Below are 20712 nucleotides of genomic sequence, written 5' to 3'. Positions count from 1 at the left end.
AGGTTTGAGGAAAACCCATTACGCGTTTGACAAGTAAGACGCTTAAATGTGCCATTGCGCATTCCTCTTAATGAACGTCTAATATTATAGGTCTGGTTGGATTTTATGGTACAGTTGAAATATAATAACTTTTGAGTGAAGTGGTCTTAGGCGGGGTAAACAGAGTTGCACGAGTAAGGAGGGTCATAAAACAAAAGAATAATCGTATGTGGGGCTGCCACGCTCCAGCGTCAGTAGAATAAAGGCTGGGGCTGCGCGAGATCGTAAATTAGGCCTGAACTGTAACCTGGCAAAGTAAAGGTTTCATTCATAGCCAATACGACATTATGATATTGGAAAGCTTTCCCGGAGAGGTTGTGCGTCATGCCACTCTCTATTAGACGCTATTTTCGTCCTGCCCTGGAAGACATTCATCCACAGTCTACACACCCTGACAGCACCCAATAAACCCACCACTCCCATTCATCTCCACCCTTCCACCCACCTCCACCCCTCCCTCGTTCTCTCCCTCTCCGTCTCTCCTCTCTTGCCGACAAGCAGTGGTGGCTTAAAACAACATACGAGATTTGTGTTTGGTCGTCCTAGAGGATTACTTTGTTGTTCCTTAACATTTATTTGACATAAAATAGTCTGGCACGTTTTCAGTCTCTTCTGAAGGTCCTGCTTCTGAGATCTAGTTGGTTTTCTCCGCAGGAGGTAAGAATTTCTAAGAAGTCTTTTATTTCATTAATATGTTCTGGCCGACTGTAACTGCATTTAACCATGTTGACAGATGTTGATTTAAGAAGGATCAATAATGCATACTGGCCGTTTGGAACCATGGCGTAAGCGCAATTGGAAGCTGAAGCCCACAGGTTTGAATCCAGGGATTCAGCCCATCGGACAGAAAACATTTTAAGTCTGTTTTTTAGTGAAGAGTTTGCAGTTTCTTTGCGCTGCGTCACGACTGTGGTGCATCAATTGACTTTTACGCACGGCAGTCCAACACGGAAAAATCACGCCAGTCCTAATTTGAAAACGAGATTGCGCTACAAAGAAGCCTGGACACTTTTTTAAAAAATAAATGAAAAGACATGGCGTGAATGCCCTGGCACAAAAACTGCTTAAACTGTGTAAGTAAGGCAGCAGCGCGTGCGTTAAACATCTCCAAATGTCTTAAAAGTTGGACACATATGTAACTCTAATAGTTGGCAATTTATTCTGACCAGTTCTAATAGTGAGGAAGTTTCTGATTCATAACAGACGATGGAGTGCCGGTTGTCCCACTTCTTTTTCTGTATGCGTCCGTTGGAAACGGCAAGGTATGGTCACGATTCATTCACGCTTTTACCTTCCTATATCAATGTGATTTGACAGGATTGAAGGGAAAATGGCAGTTATGTAGATCATTTGTTTAAATCAAACAGCCTTTTTGGCACCAGCTTGGTTCCATACTTTATAATGTTGCGTTCTGAATATGTGCAACGACGGGGGATGTGCAAGCAGTTTGCATATGTTGCTGCAGGGACTTAATCACACTCAAGTTCTATTTAACTGGAAGGAAGCTACAAACAAAAAGACTCTGAAATTATTTCCTGGGTTGTACCAAAATTTGAAAAAAATATATTTTTCACTCATGGAGATTCATCATTTGAGCTTTAACTGTAAATTAATCTTCTTAACTTTAGTTTGGAAATATTTAGGATTGACCTGTGATTATATTCCCTTTGAGACAGAGGAAGATTATTGCCATAGCTGGATATTCTTTAACTAAAGGAGAAGATGATCGGTGCGTAAAAGTCGAATCCCCGAATCTTAAATACTTTGTAATCCTAACTGAAAGCACTGAGAGCCGATTCGTGAAATGTAAAGTGGGTTCCTTGAACGCCTGACAATAAAAACAAATAAGATATTGAGCTTTGAGAACTTGGTAACCATAAATAAATGTTTGATGTTCAAGCTGACAATTGTTTCAGATTATTTCAGTAATTTTTCAATGCGCATGGAAGTAATGACCAAAGCACTAGTTATAATGTAATTACAGTCTGTCTATGGTGTTAATAAACCTGATTTAAAGTCGTGTCACGTGGTGTCATCTGTGACATATGTACCTCAAATATAAGTCAATCTCATCTGATGATATGTGTTTTTTACTCTTCTCTTCAGTTCCTTGATGAGGTTTCAGCCATCCACGCGTACTAGCACTTGATCTCGGCGGGTGAAAGCTGACGAAAGAAGGATGGCCATCCACGCCGAAGGTCTTGTGGCTATCGTGATTTTCTATGTCATGATTCTGTTTGTGGGCATCTGGGCAGCGTGGAAAAATAAGAACTCCGGAGTGGTCGAAGGCGTTGACCGAAGCGAGATCATCATGGTCGGAGGAAGGGACATCGGATTGTTTGTTGGAGGATTCACAATGACCGGTGAGTTGGTTTAGCACTAGGTTTCACCCAAATTTGTATTGGTTGGTTAATGGTCAACATTAGCCGTGTGTGGAAAAGTCGCATGGGTGTCATTAAAGTTAAAAAAAAAAAAAAAAACTCAATATGTTTCCCTTACTTCGTCTTTTACGCACGGACAGCACTGCTGCCACAATTACAAACTAAATGTGTGGTCTTTATGTCTGAATATTTAAAAACATACTATTTTATTATCGGACAGTTCTGCTGGTTTTCTAAACTACTACTTTAATTTAGGTCAAGTGTTATTTTTGATTGACACCCAAATGGATGCCATGCCAAATTGCAATTACAGCTGCAGGCTGAGGTTAAGACTACAAATGGACTAACATAACTTGTAAAGTTTGTGTTATTTTAATCCTCTAAAGCAACTCGAAATGCACCAAACTATTCCTATATGTTTAATTCTATATTTCTTACATTAGTTTTTTTTTTGTGGTCATTCACTGTTGTTTTTTTTCTTGCTTACAGCCACTTGGGTGGGTGGGGGCTACATCAATGGGACAGCAGAATATGTCTACCTTCCAGACTATGGCCTGGCTTGGGCACAGGCTCCGTTTGGTTATGCTCTCAGCCTAGTCGTAGGTAAGAACCAGTGTCTTTAAATGTTTCATTTGTGATCTTAAAAGGAAGTGTGTGTAAAGTGTCAAGCACAATCTACATTAACAAACAGCTGGTGCACATTAAATCATTGAGGATTTTTTTATCCATGTTACGCACGAGTACATTAATTGTTTTAATCGCATGCTATTTTGTCCCTTTAAGCGCATGGATAAGCAGTGCCTCTCTGTAGTTACAGTTATGGAAAACAATGACACTGCTGCACATTTAATTTTGTTTGTCGTTCCTTTTAGTTGTTTTCATTTAGTATTTGATTTTTACGAGTTACTTTTAAACTGTTGTTAAGTTACTGTACTGTCGCAACCTTCTATCTATTAGAAGGTTGTTTTATTTCAAAATAAAAGCAGGGATAAATTCAAAGAGCAAGTAAATTACTTGCAGCTTAAGGAAGTACAAAATTCAAAATAAAATGCCTGACATTTTTTTTATTTTTAAATGGTAATTAGTGGAATTTTAAACATGGGATGAAAAAAAAAAGTGATTAATCACAATGAACTATTAAAATGTTGTTAATTAATCAGGATTAAAAGTTGTAATCGTTTGACAGCCCTGGCCATCTTCAATTCAACCATTGTTGAATACATTTTCTGAAATTATTTCTTATACTCTTTGTCTTACCGTCATGTCTGACACATTCAGGTGGCCTTTTTTTTGCAAAGCCTATGCGTTCCCGTGGCTATGTCACCATGCTGGATCCCTTCCAGCAGCTGTATGGAGAAAGAATGGGGGGGCTACTCTTCATCCCCGCACTCATGGGGGAAATCTTCTGGTCTGCAGCCATTTTATCAGCCCTTGGTAAGAGATGATTGGACAGAATCACGAAAAAGGCTGATACCAGTAATACATTAATTAAACTGTCATAGTCAGTGCACTTTTTCCAGAATGTAATTGTTAAGTGTATCTTGTCCCATAGGTGCCACTCTGAGTGTGATCGTGGACATAGACATCAACATGTCAGTGGTGATCTCAGCCCTGATAGCTATCTTTTACACACTCGTGGGAGGACTTTACTCTGTCGCATACACAGATGTGGTCCAGCTTTTCTGCATCTTTCTGGGCTTGGTGAGTCTTACTGTCAACATCTACCCAAACAATAACTATTGATGTGACTATAAATTAAATCACTGGTTAGTTTGCCGTTTGATTTAAAAAAAGGTTTCAGCTGTAAGACTAAATCTGCTACTGTAACTGTATTTTTCAAAAGGTTAATTCAATAGGTTTTTCTAATGTCTTAATAATTCAAAGAAGGACCTTTGAATCATTTGTAATATTTGCATTCTGCTACCCTCCTACCACACAGTGGGTCAGCGTGCCCTTTGCCCTGTCCAATCCTGCCGTCACAGACATCAGTTTTACAGCCAAGGAAGAAGTCTACCAGTCACCCTGGCTGGGGAAGATTGAGCCTGAAGACAAATGGCTCTGGGCAGACAACTTCTTTTTGCTGGTAGGCCATTCATTTAGAACAGGGCGCATCAATAGTCTACTTTTGGAAAAACTAAATGTATACACACATTCAGTGTCAAGTCTTTTAGGCATGGAGTTTTGTAACAGTATTTCAGTTTTAAGGTTGTTTAAGATGGATATTGACCCTTTAATGTAAATAATAGCTATTATTATTACATAATCAGTATTGTTATGTATGACAGAAAGAAAACTTCCATTAAAGATTTGTTCATTTACTGTGCTAAGAGTAAATGTAAGAGCTCTGCTGTGTTGGTCTTGCTGATTGTTGTGCATTGGTTTATTGTCTGTATTGACTGTGGTGTTTCTGTTTCTAGATTTTGGGGGGGATTCCCTGGCAGGTCTATTTTCAACGGGTTCTCTCTGCCTCTTCAGCAACCTACGCCCAGGTCCTTTCCTTCCTCGCCGCCTTCGGCTGCTTGGTCATGGCTGTCCCCTCTGTCCTCATAGGAGCTATAGGGGCCTCCACTGGTAAATATACACGCATAAATCATGGCTCTGCTTTATATTAGAGATGTTTTGGGGCACTAAATACCAATAAACTATTAAACCTTTTACTTCATAAATATTTAAAGAGGATAAAAACAGTTTGATTTTTAAATCAAGAGGACGGAGCTTATGCTATATATTTTTTCTGACTTAAAAATACTTGGTTTAACTTGAATGATTATTTTGTTAAATGTATGAATACTTTGATTCTCATCTGCTTCATGCATTAGCTTCATTGTGAAAAATACTAACGTACATGTTAGTTTTGGGATAGAACTTGATATAAGCTAATTAGTATTGATCATAATTTACAGCAAATAGTTTTTGCATCTCGATTGGATTCCTAAAGATGGCTTTAAAAACGACTTAAGTAGAATCTTATACAGTATTTCTATTCTACACACACAGCCAAGCAGCTAAGCAGCTGTTATTTACCAAATAAACATATCAGACTGTGATGTGCATACACACAGACACACACATTGATGAATCAGTAAATGAAACATCATAAGACAATGGAAACATCCAGGAAATCTGATCCTTTATCCAAACAGGAAACTGTGATCAAAAGGAACACAATGACTTCCTGGCTTGTTTACACCCCAACAGCTTCCTCTTCTTTTTTTCAGATGTGTTAATGTAGATGCGTAAAGTATCTGGAGGGTAAACAACATCAGAAGGATCCTGTCACGTTGGGTAGAGGAGAGAGCCATCAGACCATGCCCATTTAGTGAATATTACATCTGAAGAGCAGCTAATTAATCTGTGCCGAAGCTGTTTCATGTAGAACTGGTGCCAGTCAACCGCGGCTTGTGAATACCCAGGGGAGGGAGCGTATGTATACTTTGGAGGCTGAGGAAGAGGATAAAAAATGTGGCAGAAAGACAGAGGAATGTCATGGGTTTTAATAGGCAAAGAGAGATATGAGTTCAAATGCTTTCCCACTGAATGTGAAGATTGAGACAACAGTAGAGTGGACACATGATGACAAGAGACATGCTTCATTCTCAGAGGATGAATCCTAATTATCTTTATCCTTAGACACTAATAAACAACCATTGACAAATCTGTCACCAGCCTTAGCTATACTTTGGTTAAGTTCTTGCTTTCAAATATGATCATACTAATATGTTATCATGCAATCTGAACTACTCATGGTTTACAACATTTCGCTCCATCAGAATTTAAGCCGTGGTCGTGTTTCTTGGTCCTTAAAGCAGCTACTGAGTTGCTGTCTTAGCTGCTTTTCAAATTGCCCTTTCACTTGTCAGTTTTGTAGGTATTCAGTGTTTTCTTTGGCAAAATACTAAAACTTCTGTAATGAATCATCTTGAATTGTCTCTCCTGAGAACAAATGGATAGGTTCACACATAAATCATTATTCATGGAGTGATTATAGATCAAATGTATCATTAAAATCCAATTAAACTAAATAATGTATTCTGTAACTCTAGCTCATACTTCAAATCCAGACCAGTGGCCCATAAGGCACAATCGAGTGTAAAAACCAATTAATATGTCTTGAATATTCATATTTTAAAATAATTTCCCCTGACCTTTTATTACTGTTGCTGTATTCGTCTTACAGCAAAACATTATATTGATAACCTCTGCTTTAATCCAGCATAAAAACACATTTTCAGCTCCTTTGTTTCTCAGCAACTAAAACAGGTACAACCACAGGGAGCTTTCTGAAAGGCTAAAGTATCGGTACAAATATTGTAATGTAGTAATCATTCCTCTTAACATTCCATTAGTTGCCCAGGAACAAAATGTTATTAAGCTCAGAATTGGAAAATGTGCCAAAGACTTAAAGTCAACTTCATTGATATATATACGAGTTTCATTATTTCTTGTATGTTTGTTTGAATTTAGTTCAATGATTTAGTTGAATGATTTTGGCATACTGGTCATTTCTATTTGGCACAAAGATTTTAGGAGGTAGAGAATGTTACTGCTGTGTCTTAACAGGTTTTTAAGCCTTAATATGAAAAAGTCCCTCTTTCACAACAACCATGTTTGAATTTGTTCCTCATTTTGTCTTTTAGACTGGAACCAGACTTCTTATGGCTCACTCGCTCCGAAGGACAAGGATCAATCAGACATGATCCTTCCAATCGTGCTTCAGCATCTCTGCCCACCCTACATCTCCTTCTTTGGTCTTGGGGCGGTGTCTGCTGCTGTCATGTCATCAGCTGACTCATCCATTCTTTCAGCTAGCTCCATGTTTGCTCGGAACATCTATCAGCTCGCATTTCGGCAGTCGGTAAGAGTACAAATTATATCACAAAACACACATGTGCACAGTTTGATGCCAGTTGTTGCAAGCATCACTGAAATGTTCTGTTAATCAATTATATCTCATTCCAGTGGACTACTAACGTCAGTGGTGTAGTGCAGGATATAAACAAGTATACCGAGTATACCCACTTATTTCTCAGTCCCCATAGGGTATACCCACTTCTAAATCTCCTCCGATTCAAACCAATGATTGGTCGATAATATACATGCATACATGCTGCAATTTTTAGGATGGTGAAGGGATGACCCTCCCTACTCTGTCTCTAATTGGCTAGTATGCACTAATGAAATATGCAAGAGTAGTCTTACAGGTAACTGTTCAAAACAGAGAACATTTATCCTCTGCTGGGCGGGTCACTTAAAGAAAAAAACCTTTGGGGGGGAATTTAAGAGTATAGCCACTTCCTAAAGCACCACTACACTACTGTCTAACATGTCAGATGTTGTCTCAAAGGAACAAATAACAATATCATAAATGGATTCTGTTATTATTGTACCTGCTGAACATGCAAAAGCAGACACAAAACTTGAGTCAGTATTCAAACAGACAAGCTCTGATTCAAAAGCACTGAAAATATACTTGTGTGTTTTTTTATTTTTTTTATTAAGATTTAATTTTGTGCTTTTGCCTTTAATAGGTAGGACAGTAGGAGTATGAAATTGGGGAAAGACATGGAAAAATGGTGACTGAACTTGAGCTTCTATTGCGCTTTTCTAGTTTTCTGACAACTCAAAGCGCTTTTACACCGCTTGCCATTCACCCTCTATGCTGCTATGCAAAGTGTATCAGTATTACCCAGATGCTGCAGAGAGAGCAATTTGCAAAGTGTCTTGCCCGAGGACACTTCGACATGTGGCTAGGTTTGGGTCAGACCCTCGACCGTTGCGAGACAACCGACTCTACCACTGAGCCTCATCCGCAACGGGAAAGGAGACACATGTCGGACTTGAACCTAGGCCTAGGGTTCAAGGAGGACTAGCCTCCGAAATGAGGGAGGGACCTAACCTCTAGGGCATCTGCGCATCTAATTATTTCAAAAATGAAAGCAGATCAAGTATAGCTCATTTATGCTAATTATGTTGCATTTGTCCAATAATTACTTTCATGACCAAATATCTGCAAAACTAATGACAGTTCCATCAGCTGTACTTCATGTTCAATCCTGTCAAGCAAGTCTCAGCATGCTTAAAAACTAAATTAAGACAGTAATATGTGTCTGGTATATCTGCTTAAAACCAGCAGATTGGTATTTTAACTTTAGGCAAGTTGTTCCAGAGTAAAGCCTGAAAGATAATTATTTACACTCTTACTTCTGTTTCATTTTGACATCTCTTAGCATACTAACATATTTCTCTACTCAACATTTAGTAATTCCTTCTTCACGCTTATCTCTTCCTTCTCTCTCACAGGCCTCAGACAGGGAGATTGTTTGGGTGATGCGCATCACAATCTTTGTATTCGGAGCTCTTGCCACCGCTATGGCCTTGTTGACAGGATCCGTGTATGGCCTCTGGTACCTGAGCTCCGACTTGGTCTACGTCATCATCTTTCCCCAACTTCTCAGTGTTTTATTCGTCAAGGGCACCAACACCTATGGCTCTGTGGCTGGCTATATCTTTGGTCTACTGCTACGCATTGGTGGAGGGGAGCCTTACCTCAAGCTTCCTCCCTTCATCTTCTTCCCTGGTTGGGTGATGCAGAAGAGGATCCATCACCTCACCGGGGATGTAGAGCATTTTGTCCAGCAGAGGTTCCCTTTCAAGTCTGTTTCCATGTTGGCCTCCTTCCTGGCCAATGTGGCCTTTTCTTACCTGACAAAGTACCTATTTGAAAGCGGCATGTTATCACACAAGTATGACTTCCTGGATGCTGTGGTGTCCAAGCATAGCAAGGAGATCATGGACAAAACTACTTTGGTGGGCAACCATGATAACATAATTCTTTCAGAGATGGCACCTGTCAACCAGGCCTTGGGTGCGTCGCTCGCTGGGACATTCAACAACGCTGAGATCCTCAGTGATGATGGGGCTTTAAGTCCAGACTAGCCAACACGGGCACAAAGGAAAGTAGAACCAAGGAAATTGGAGAAGAAGGAATAATCAGAGAGGCGTCCACATTCTTCAGGAAACTTGTTACTGCCACACTGGAAGCCACATCCACTGAAATCGGTTGTGGGTTCCACGTGATTCTACAAGTTTGTTTACTGCTGATGGCATGGTGCCTCCTTCCTTTTTAACATCCTTTGCCTAGAACCAAGAGGTTGACTGTCATCAGCTGTATCATACCACACTCATTCATTTTTTGTTTTGACTTTGAATCTGTAACAGCTACAACCATTTTCATTTAGGTGCTGCTTCGTTGTTCAAAGGGACCTTCAGGCAAAAACAATGAAAGCTTGAAAACTAATTTTCTTTGACAATTTGTGCAGATTTGCTGTGGGTCATGAGAATAGTGCAATATCTAACCAAGTATTCATGTCCGCATAGCAGTGTGTCTGTGATGACGTACATGCACTTATGATGACTGATATCAGGGGGAATGCTCCAGAACATTTTTAGACCTTAACTTTTTAGTTTGCATAGGGTACTCTTACTAATAAAGCAATAATATTTTTAAGGCCTGTGTCGTAAAAATAAATACATTGTTCTGAATTGCAAGTTAATGCCATGTTTTTAGTTCAGATTATTTTCTGTTTTGCTTGTTTCATGTGGTCTGCTCACCTTGCTCCTAATCATATTCTCTCATTACAGACACAGCAAGTGCATATATCTAAACTCTCGACCTAAAGGTTGACATTGGATGATTCTGCAAGAGACCAGATTATGGTAAAACAAGACAAGATACGATACGATTTATTGATCTCCCATTGTTGAAATTCACTTGTTTCATCAGGTCAAAAGGAGAAAAATTAAATAAAGTAAGCAAGTTGGAAAAATAGAAAAATACTGGGGTTTTAAAAATTACAATATAAATAATGATAGCAGTAATAATAATATAGAAATACAGTGTAAACACAGTGTTCACTGAGAGATTTTTACACACATGGTAAGACTGCAATTGACCAAAATTAGATGTCAGTGGGAGTAGAAACAATAATGTGATGAAAATATGCATTAATAGCAAATGGGTATATGAATGGTTTGTAACCAGAGAAATACAGTGCAGACACGTCATCGTAGTAAATTATGGACAATGGCTGGACAAAGGCTACGAGAAGTGTTGTTCAGTTGTAAAATTCACTATCAACATTTTAAAATATATATATATATATTTCTGTAATATTCTAGAGTGGCCAACATTCAATTCAATTCAAACTATTTTTTAAATCCCTCTTGGGGCAATTGGTGTGGAGGCGCTTGTACATATGAGAAAGAAACATAAATAAAGACAAGATGAGGTAAAAACAACAGATTTCACAAGGAGTGAAAATATAAATAAATAAAAATAAAGCCTATGGAGCATTCAGTAATCTGAGCGCAGAGGGGATGAACGATTTCGAGTAGCGGTTAGTTTTACAGGCAGGTAAAACATCAAGGAGAAACAAGCTGCAACAACCCAAAGGAATAACATTACGAGAAACTAAAATTCATAAACAATGGAAAGACAGAAACGTATGGCACTGTTTAGCAAAAAGCCAAAACAACTATATTAATAGCTAATGCGCTGTAAATACAAAAGGATGCAATGACCAAGCCCTACCAAGAAAATAAAATGCAACAGCAAAATGCAGCAAACAAAGTCATGACAACCTAAACTATTACAATTTACAATTTACAGACTTGTTCCTAACCTGGATTTGCACCGGCAATCCTCGGATTCCTAATCCAAGTCCAAGTAGACTGAGCTATTGATGCCCCCAATTTTGCGGCCATTCTTCCAAAGGGAAACCATTTGAACAGTTGCAACTCGTGTGCCAGTGTACTGTTATATGTTCTTGTTGCTGTTGCCAGATAGCTGATGTAAAATCAAAACCAACCTTACAAAGATAAACCCAATATTCACACTCCTTTTTGTTCCATTACCAGGCACATTGGGGATAAATGAGGCTTTTTGCCAGTACTAGTGTTACCAAGCTAGACTGATAGCTGTCTCTTTCACCTACAGAGAAAAAAAGGAATTCAAGCAATCAATGAACCGAAATATTAAGGTAGTCTGAAACAATGGGATGAAGAATGCACTATACAAAGTGTATTACTATTATTATCTTCTTTTAAGTAGTTCACTGTTTGATCAACATTTTTAAATAAAAACGTAGATTAGTGCGGCTGGCTATGATGATATATAATTCACAATCATCAGTAATTGGTCATGTAAAGTAATACACAGATGTAGCTGTCGAATTTTGGAAACACATTAAACATCCTCCCCAGCCTTGAACTTCAACATTTTGGCACTGAATATTTTAACTAGACATTAATATGGACTGAATAATCATCCAAAAGAGTATGAATTTATTTCTACTAGAACCCCAGTTTTCCTTACAACCCCCTTATTTATGCAGATCTAGTATGACCTGGATTTTTTTTTTTTTTTCTGTTTACATTCCAAGTAGCACTTAGCTTCATTTTGATGTCATGTATTGTATTTTTATAACGTGCATTTCCACACCACAATACATTGACAACAATGAAGCACATCTGATTTCAATTTAACAGTTGGAAAGTATATGGAAATTCTAAGATCTAGACGCAAGCGTTGATGAGTGTAACAGCAAACTTTGTTCATATATTTAAAAGATCTACTTGGTCCTTTAAAATGATCTCTCCAAAGTTATCTCCCTTTCATCATTTGTGTGGATGTGTTCTTGTCTGTGTAATTGTGTGAGTGTATGACAGTTCATTTGCTCATCCTAAACCTGTATCGACTGGGCAGCCACAGCAGGTTAGCGGAGACAGGAAATGATTGCTCCTCCCAGGATGGTGTCAGTAGCACTGGTCATTATTGATCACATCCCCAGGTGATTAGCCCTCAGGACATTTGATTAATGCTGCAGTGAGGTTGGAAAGGGTTTGTTTTACACTGTGTGTTGTGACTCTCAGTGAGGAAAGTAACAATGTTACTGATGGAGCACCCTCATACGCAAACATCCAAATGTCCTCCCACGTTTCCAGATCTGGTTGTTTCAAACAACCATTTACCCTGCTGCTCTGTATAAGGGGAATTTAGTACAGAGGCTATCACTTTGTACAGTGGTGTATGACATTGTTAAGTGTTGTTATTGTCCAATTGACTTCTATGTGTTGAACTCCCCTCTGATTGTTGTTTTTAGCTTTAGACTTGCCTTAATTCAAAGGTCAGCTGTGACGAATAAATGAGTTTGACACACTTGTTTATACTTGTTTTTAGTTAAAGGATAAGGCTTGTGGTATTCTATATCCTTTTGATTGTCAAAAATGAACACCAAATCCAATGAAGTTTCAGTATGTCTCCTGGTATTGTCTGTCTTCCTTACCCTATGTCTGGCTTTAAGCTCCACAGCACATTCATTCTTTCTGAAGGATTTAACTTCTAAAAACTGGGGCTACAAAACTATAGTGAAGCATTAGATTAGCATATTTAGGCAGCAGGTTGGTGTATATTGAACTCATGTTGACCAACGGTGTCCATGGTTACCTGAAAAAGGAAATATGTCATTCATAAATAGTAACAAGCAACATCAGGCTTCAGTTACACAGACAATACGTGTTAGTTGGATCAATAAATTTAATATTTTTCAATCGATTTGGTACGGAAAAAAATGTTATATCACCCAAGCCTTACCCTTTACAAGCAAGATGGCCTTAGTTATTCTTTAGGGTGAAGGGGACCTGATCCCTGTATGTAGCCAAATATGCTGAGGATGCAGTAAAATATACTAATCCCAGCCTGACCCTTTCCTAACCCTGAAACATAATTAGGAGTTATGGGATTTATGATCTGTCATTAATGTGACGTCAGCTTCAAACTACATCTGGCGACTGCTGGTCTGATGCTATGCAAAGTGTCAGGCAACCTCATTGAACTTTAATGTGAATGTAAACGTTCCTTCTCATCTGGAAAGCCTCACCCTGAGTGTGTCGTGGTTTAGATTCATTCACAAACCTGAACGCACACAGAAAAGAATCAATGTCAGGTCACGTTCTGACACGTTTGTGGCTATATGTCGTAAATTGCAATGATTCTGTATTTTTGTGTGATAAATGTATATATATATGTATATATATATAAAAAAAGCTTCAGAAACAAAAGAAGTCTACTTTTAAATGCAGAATTGAAAATGTCGTCTGTTGACAGTGGAACTAGAGCTATCTATTTATTCATGCAGTGTCTATAAGAGTATAGTTGTAAACATGTCAGTTGAATAAATCATATCATTTAGCACAGTCACAATCTTATTTTCTGTCAATATGTACGGTACATATTTGCATACTTGATTTGTTTGTTTACACTTTTTTTTCAAGTAGACTTTGAATTTTAAGAATTCAAATATGAAGAACAAGTGTGTGTGTGTGTGTGTGTGTGTGTGTGTGTGTGTGTGTGTGTGTGTGTGTGTGTGTGTGTGTGTGTGTGTGTGTGTTTGTGGAGTGGAGGGTTTAATCTAGGGTTGCTGCCTGTTTGGACGCATCAATCAAAACGCCCACCTCAGAATCTTATAACTGCCAGAACTGTCAGAGCTGTCAATCACACACACACACACACACACACACACACACACACACACACACACACACACACACACACACACACACACACACACACACACACACACACATATAGACAACAATTCACATTCAGACAAAAAACAGTTCTTAGATAGCAGCATGACAACACCAGTCTGACCCTGACTAATTAAAAAAAAAAGAAAAAGTTGTTTTTTCCCCCCGGCAATATTAAATTCAACCTTGGTGCTGAAATAACAAAAGCTATTAGATCTTTTAATTTTTGTTACTGAAAGACAATAAGTTCTGTGTATTATATGGTTCAAGATGAAAGACGTTTTGTAGGAGCTTTTTGAAGCTCATGGGTGATGTTATTACTACATCTTGTTTAAAGGAAAACTTATAGAAAATAACAAGACCATTGAAATCCCAGGATGAACAAAAATAAATTAATTGCAAAAAGGCAGGTTCAGGAGAAGATGTCATGTTAAGTTATTATTGACTAAAAGGAACTATCTGTAATGTAAAAAAAAACAACAATGTCTTTAGATTACTTTCATCCCATTATAAGAAGAAAAAATAAACCAGTCAGTTGCAGAAGCAAGATTGATTTATTGTTTTGTGAGTAATCTCAGATGTTGCCATAAATGTGGCACAAGTCCATGTCCCTTGAAGATTTGAGGCCTAAACAAGTAACAGATTGACAATAATATGTTTAAAATGTAATTTAACATCATGTAAATAATAGTTATAGTTAACCACTTGCACAATGCACAATGATGCATTAATCATCTTGATGCACTAGATCTATAAAAGCAAACGTTTAACTTCTTTAAAATAATTTGTGGGTATTACATGAAATGACAGCATCTGCATTACTGAAACATGGCAACTCTTATTGGAGTTTATTATCTTATTTTTCCTAATCTTCTAACATCGACTACTCGACTGAAATCTGAAAAGGGTCAGAGTACTTAACCAGATCTTTGTATTATACGCCATCATGTTCGCATAGGAATATGTGAAAAGGCCTCATGCTTAGTGTTTAAATCTTGATTTGTACTGTAAGCTAACGCTTCAAGATATGAAGACATTTTTGTTGTAATTACAGATGCTTCTGCAGTGGCCATTTAATGTTACACCTCGACTGTCACGGATTCATCCTGTGGGAAACGTGTAAGCACCTCAACTGCCTCCGGACCAAAACCTATCAGTAAGGTATTAATTGTTTTTTTTATAAAGAATCTGAGGCATGTTGGCAGGTAAAACAGCATTAGTGTAAGTTCAAATGAAACCTGCCACCCTGTCAGATACCTGCCTTTAGGTGACAGACATGAGATCTGTCTGACTTCATCAAATTATAAAGCAGGATGCTGTAAGAGAATATTACTTACAAAATACTCCTTGCAAAATAAAATCAGGAACCATTATCCCTCTGATCATAATGTCTTTGTAGAGAGCAGTAACACACAGAAGCCAAGAGGCAATAAGATGAGTATATCTTGTTTATATATATATATATATATATATATATGTATATGTATATCAGAGACACATCTAATTAAATTATGTTTTTATTGAATGTTTTTAGAAACAGCAGTAAACTGTTGCATGAGTCTATGTGTCAGATTCAGCTCAGAAAAAGACTGATTACAGCGAAACTATACAGGAGACACAGGACAAGGTTTGATTAAGTAATTAATAGTTACAGTTTATTAAAACAATTGGAAGCATTTATAATTGTACTAGGCATTGTTAAAAACAAACATGAGATTATTCTTATTTACATTTTAATAACACTTGACCTACACTGGCAAATGATAATGTGAAAAAATCCAGTCATTTTTATCTGTCCAATATTATCAATCAGCATAATGCAAAGAATGTATTTCTATATTTATCCTAATTTCCCTATACTTGTGAATATTGTTGGTTCATACCTTTACTTTCTGCTATTTGTCAGAAGAGACGTTCATGTGAATAATAATGAAATAAATTAAAAGACAACTTTTTTGCTTTAATTTTACCTCATTTTGTTGGTATTGTGATGAAGGAGGTGTTTGCACATCTCATGAAGCCGGTACACAGGAGGGATCACTGAAGCCTTCAAAGCAACATTATGTAAGAATTTAATCTGCTGCGCTTTGGCGCCCACCAAAGGTCTCTGAGTGCAACTGCACTATTGTTAAACACACAAGGTTTTGACATAGCCAGATCGGTATCAAACTTGATAGGCGGCTGCTGTTTTGCGAAGCTCTTGCCATTGTGTAAAGCTTGTCCAATAGTTCCTTTGGTTTCAGCTTCTTGCCAGGTCAAGTTGTCTTTTTCTCTTCCCAGCTTCATCCATCAGAAAACCGCGGCCTGCTGTCCAAGTTACGTAGTGTTAAAAAGAGTCGATCGGACCACTTTGTACATGGGAGAGACGCTGTTCTCCCTGTTGAAAGTTATTGATCATATATAGGGACTTTGGAACTTTTATTTTAGATACAAAAAAAAGATACATACTGTTGCTTGTGGAAAGTGTGGAGAGCACATTTGGCAAAGGTCCAGAGGGACTGAAACATTGTGTATTTTCTGATAAATTATAATGCTGAGCAAGAGCACTGCAGGGTTTTTTTCTTTTAAAGGTGAATATTATGTCATGATTTGGTCTGATTTGGTTTTATATTTTTTACATTTTGAGAGTTTGAGAATTATGGACCCAGCAGACCCCTTGGAGAAGCTTGATTTCTTTTCTCCAAAATCAGCTACATTCAAAGCATTTTTAGAATTGCTTCTTTGAATGTCAGCAGCAGAGCTGATTTGAGACAGTCTCCCTGGGCTGGAACTAGACAGGCCATTTTCTTGTTTCACGAGGAGGCCAAAGAAAGAGGAATGGCACCCATCATCATGTCCTGTCTCCACTACCCAGCACCCCAGAGTGTCTGTTGCCCCAGCAGCTGGGTTTCGAGTCGAAGCCTCTACCTCAGCAGCCTGTGTACCAGCCCAGGCCTCCGCCTCTCTGTGCCTTAGTGCTTTAGAACTCCCTATGTAGCTGTTCCCGCAAAGTGTCGTCTGCTCCCAGTCCCGGCAGAGCGCTGTTGGCTCCCATCAGAGGGCCTTCGGCTCCCAGTCCCGGCAGAGCGCCGTCTGCCCCCTGTGCCGGCTGAGCGACTCCAGCCCCCTGTTTTAGAATGGGGGGTCCAACCTGGTTCTCCGTCGGGGGTCCAACCTGGTTCTCCGTCAGCGGTCCAGCCGACTCCTGTGTCTCTGTGGGAGGTCCTGCCCACTGCTGTGCCTCCGTGGGATTCCCTGCCCATTCCTACGTCTTCGTGGGAGGCCCTGGCCGACTCCTGCTTCCTCATCAGAGGTCCTGCCTACTCCTGTATCTCCATGGGAGGCCCTACCAATTCCTCTTTCCTCGTCGGAGGTCCTGCCTGCTCACTCATGTGTCTCCGTTGGATGACCTGGCAACTCTGTCCACTCCTGTGCACTCTTTGGCAGTCCTGTGAACTGATGTGTTCCTGCCGGTGGCCAGGCCTACACCTCCTGGTCTCCCCCCTGATCTAGCCTGCCTGTTTGGTTGGCCTCCTGGCTGCCCCCCTGAACTGTCCTGGTTGGATGCTTTGCCTCCAGGCAGGCCACCTGAACTTTGCCATTCCCTGAACTGGGATGCTTTGGGGTGCCAGGAGCCTAGTGGTTGGTGCGCAAGCCACAAGTACAGAAGCCAGCACCCTTGAGGCCAGAGGGCCCATCTTTGGCCTGACATCTCGCTCTATTCCTGCGTGTTGTTACCCACTCTCTTTCCCCCCCCAGTATCTTACTCTGTCCATTGTCTTGTGTCCAGTAAAGACATACTCAAAATGTTGAGTATTCATCATGTGTTATGCATCATTATCCTCTGATTGATCTCAGAGCTGACCAAATAAGCATTCTGTTTCTATATTAATATGTATTTATATATTTTCTTTTATGGATCACTGTCGACCCCCACAGCCTTGCTACAGGCTTCATGACTCAAGCTTTGTCCTCGCCAAAGCTTCCTCTGTGTTTTAAAACCAAAGAGAATTCCCCAAACGTCATCAGTATCATGTAAATCACACAAACACAGAGACAAGCTCACATGTGCATTCAGCCCTGCAGCATAGCTCATGACTTATTCTTTCTAAAATGATTTGAAAAAGAAAACACCAGGAAGGCTGTTAAAAAGCTGATGAATATATACCACACTGTACTCTTTGAGACCCCTTGTTATCTTTTATTTATTGATTTTATATTATCCTACAGTTTAATTGCGTTAAGCTTTTCTACAATGCATTTCTTAATGCTTTCAGACAGTATAATTGAAATACTTTTTAGACTGTTAAATTAATCGACATCCATGCATAGACATGCAATGATTGGTCTGACTATGAGGAAAAACAATGAATGGACACACACTGATTATAATGTGCTGCAATTTGACCACCCTTTAAACTAAAATAGTATTAGTGCTGATGCATCAGAACTTCAGTGTTATATGTGGGTTGAAATTCTCAAACTACATGGGCAGCTTCATCAGCTTAATACAACAAGCTCTTTACGATGTTTCCATGTTGTCATCCAAGATGTGATATCTTAATGGCTCCGCTCCTTTTTAATTTTTTATTATTGCAACAAACAGACTATTACAATAAGTACAGGCCAGAAAAAAGGGGGGCATATTCATGTTTAAAATGTGTCCAAAAACTCATATTTTCAATGTTAAGAGAACAAAATTACTGCTTGTGTATGTGTGTGTGTGTGTGTGTGTGTGTGTGTGTGTGTGTGTGTGTGTGTGTGTGTGTGTGTGTGTGTGTGTGTGTGTGTGTGCATGCATGCGTGTGTGTGTCATCTTCAGTACTTTAATATTTAAAGGCTATAGGAGGTCCAGATGCAATATTATGGAAAAACGAAAATGAAGATTGAGCAAATACAATCAAACAACAAAACACTAAATACAGTTATAAATAAACACTAGCTAGAGAAAAGAGTGAATGGTGGTGTAATTTATGGCAATAAATCTTGGCCCATTTATTGAGGATTATAGCCAGCCTGGAAAACAGTCAGCATCATTATTCACATTAGACTAAGTGCTCCACTTATCAAGATAGAGGAGGGGGAGCAGGAGGAAGAAATGAATGGAAAGGCCAGACATTTACTGTTGCACCCTTACATCATATGAAGGATGGGCTGGACTGATAGTCTCCACCCACACACCAGCTCTGTCCTTGTTTTTGTCCTTTATCACTGAAGAGCTGATCTCATGGGAAACTTGGGTTTCTTCACAAGTCAAACCAGGGGGTCTTCAAAGTGTCAGTCCAAAAGCCAGTTATGTGTTCACACAAATATTGTTTCTTTCAGGTTTTTATTCACATGTATGCGGTTCAATACCTAGTACAATTATAAATGCTTCCATTTGACAACAAATGTCAACAACTTTAATTTTCGGGTCATTATAGAAAAAAAGGTCGGCACATATAATTTAATGAGAACATTATACTTTCGTTCTACAAGCCGACATCAAATCATTGAAGAATACATTTATATCTAATACGTGTCATTCCGATTAAAAAGTTATTGATGCAAGCTCTGCAGAGGAATTATAGACCATATTTGGGAAGGTTTATTTAACATTTAACATTTAACTTCAAAGTTTGAAGGTTTCCGAAAAATGCTTATTCTTACTTTTCTTGTTTCTCTTTGTTCTGCTGGCTAGAAATAAGAAGTTGATCAGTTTAACATTGAAAAGGAAAGATCTAACCTGCCTCTGCCAAAAGTAAACTTCACCTGTCCACCTGCATGCTTGAGGCTAATGTTTTCTAGGTTACTGTGTACCTGTTGCCTCAACTTTTCTCAAAAAGATTTGATGTGATAACAGCCTTAAGCCAAATAACCTGACAGGTGTATTTTGTAAGCATAACCACACTACTGCAAGCATTTTAAGTCTTTATGCTAAACTATGCTGCTGCATGGCTGTAGATTCAGCAGAATAATCAGTCAGTTATGAGAGGGTTATCTCCCCTGTTTACACAGCTAACTACTAATTATTTTTTTATAAAATGTATAAAAGCCTCACCAGACTGCAGTATTTGCAAAAATAGACTGATACATTTCCTGAAATCACATTTTTCCATTTTTGCTGAAAGAGAAAAGTTTCAGTTTTTCTTCATATATTTGTTTCAAATGAACTTTGACCTGTTTTATTACCAGATTACTTTAAACTGCTTTAACAAACACACAAACACATACACACACACACACACACACACACACACACACACACACACACACACACACGCACAAACACACGTGTGCACACACACACACACACACACACACACACACACACACTCACACACACGTGCACAAACACACACACAAAAACACACACACGCACACACACACGTGCACAAACATACGTGCACACACACACACACACACACACACACATGCACACACACACGTGCACAAACACACGTGCACAAACACACACACAAAAACACACACACCCACACACACACACACACTCACAGAGTAAGAGAGACAATGTCTATCAGGCATTATAGCATAATGACATTGTGTCTGTGGCCTGTGATCTGGACGTACTCTGTACAATACCTTCAGACATGTACAGTGTCAGGTTGGATTAAGAATGGAAAATAGCACATGGCTGTAATTGAGTTCACTCCAGACTGGCAGACTCAAAGCGCATTTTACACCGTATTCAACCTTTGCCCACTGATGACAGAGACTGGGGATCGAA

The 20712-nt window shown here is 38.9% G+C and overlaps 1 protein-coding gene across 1 annotated transcript; it reads left to right on the top strand.

The window, feature by feature from the left end:
• The first annotated feature begins 371 nt into the window (after positions 1–371).
• LOC109989348 (high-affinity choline transporter 1-like) lies at positions 372–14526 on the top strand. Its single transcript, XM_020641063.3, has 9 exons — positions 372–696; positions 2146–2402; positions 2910–3023; positions 3699–3854; positions 3973–4121; positions 4360–4503; positions 4838–4991; positions 7058–7275; positions 8721–14526. The coding sequence occupies exons 2-9, from the start codon at positions 2219–2221 to the stop codon at positions 9354–9356; spliced, it is 1755 nt and encodes a 584-aa protein (XP_020496719.1). The 5' UTR covers positions 372–696; positions 2146–2218; the 3' UTR covers positions 9357–14526.
• The last annotated feature ends 6186 nt before the right edge of the window (positions 14527–20712 follow it).

The sequence above is a fragment of the Labrus bergylta genome, chromosome 13 (assembly GCF_963930695.1).
Source record: "Labrus bergylta chromosome 13, fLabBer1.1, whole genome shotgun sequence".
Lineage (NCBI taxonomy): Eukaryota > Metazoa > Chordata > Actinopteri > Labriformes > Labridae > Labrus > Labrus bergylta.
Note: the sequence above shows the minus strand (reverse complement) of the source record. Positions and strands in the feature narration are given on the sequence as shown.

What these genes read in the sequence shown, in the direction of transcription:
- LOC109989348 (XM_020641063.3), top strand. Translation starts at nt 2,219, where the DNA reads ATGGCCATCCACGCCGAAGGTCTTGTGGCTATCGTGATTTTCTATGTC. An exon ending in TCTGCATCTTTCTGGGCTTG is followed by an intron (nt 4,122 to 4,359) that starts GTGAGTCTTACT and finishes CCTACCACACAG; the next exon opens with TGGGTCAGCGTGCCCTTTGC. An exon ending in AGCTCGCATTTCGGCAGTCG is followed by an intron (nt 7,276 to 8,720) that starts GTAAGAGTACAA and finishes TCTCTCTCACAG; the next exon opens with GCCTCAGACAGGGAGATTGT.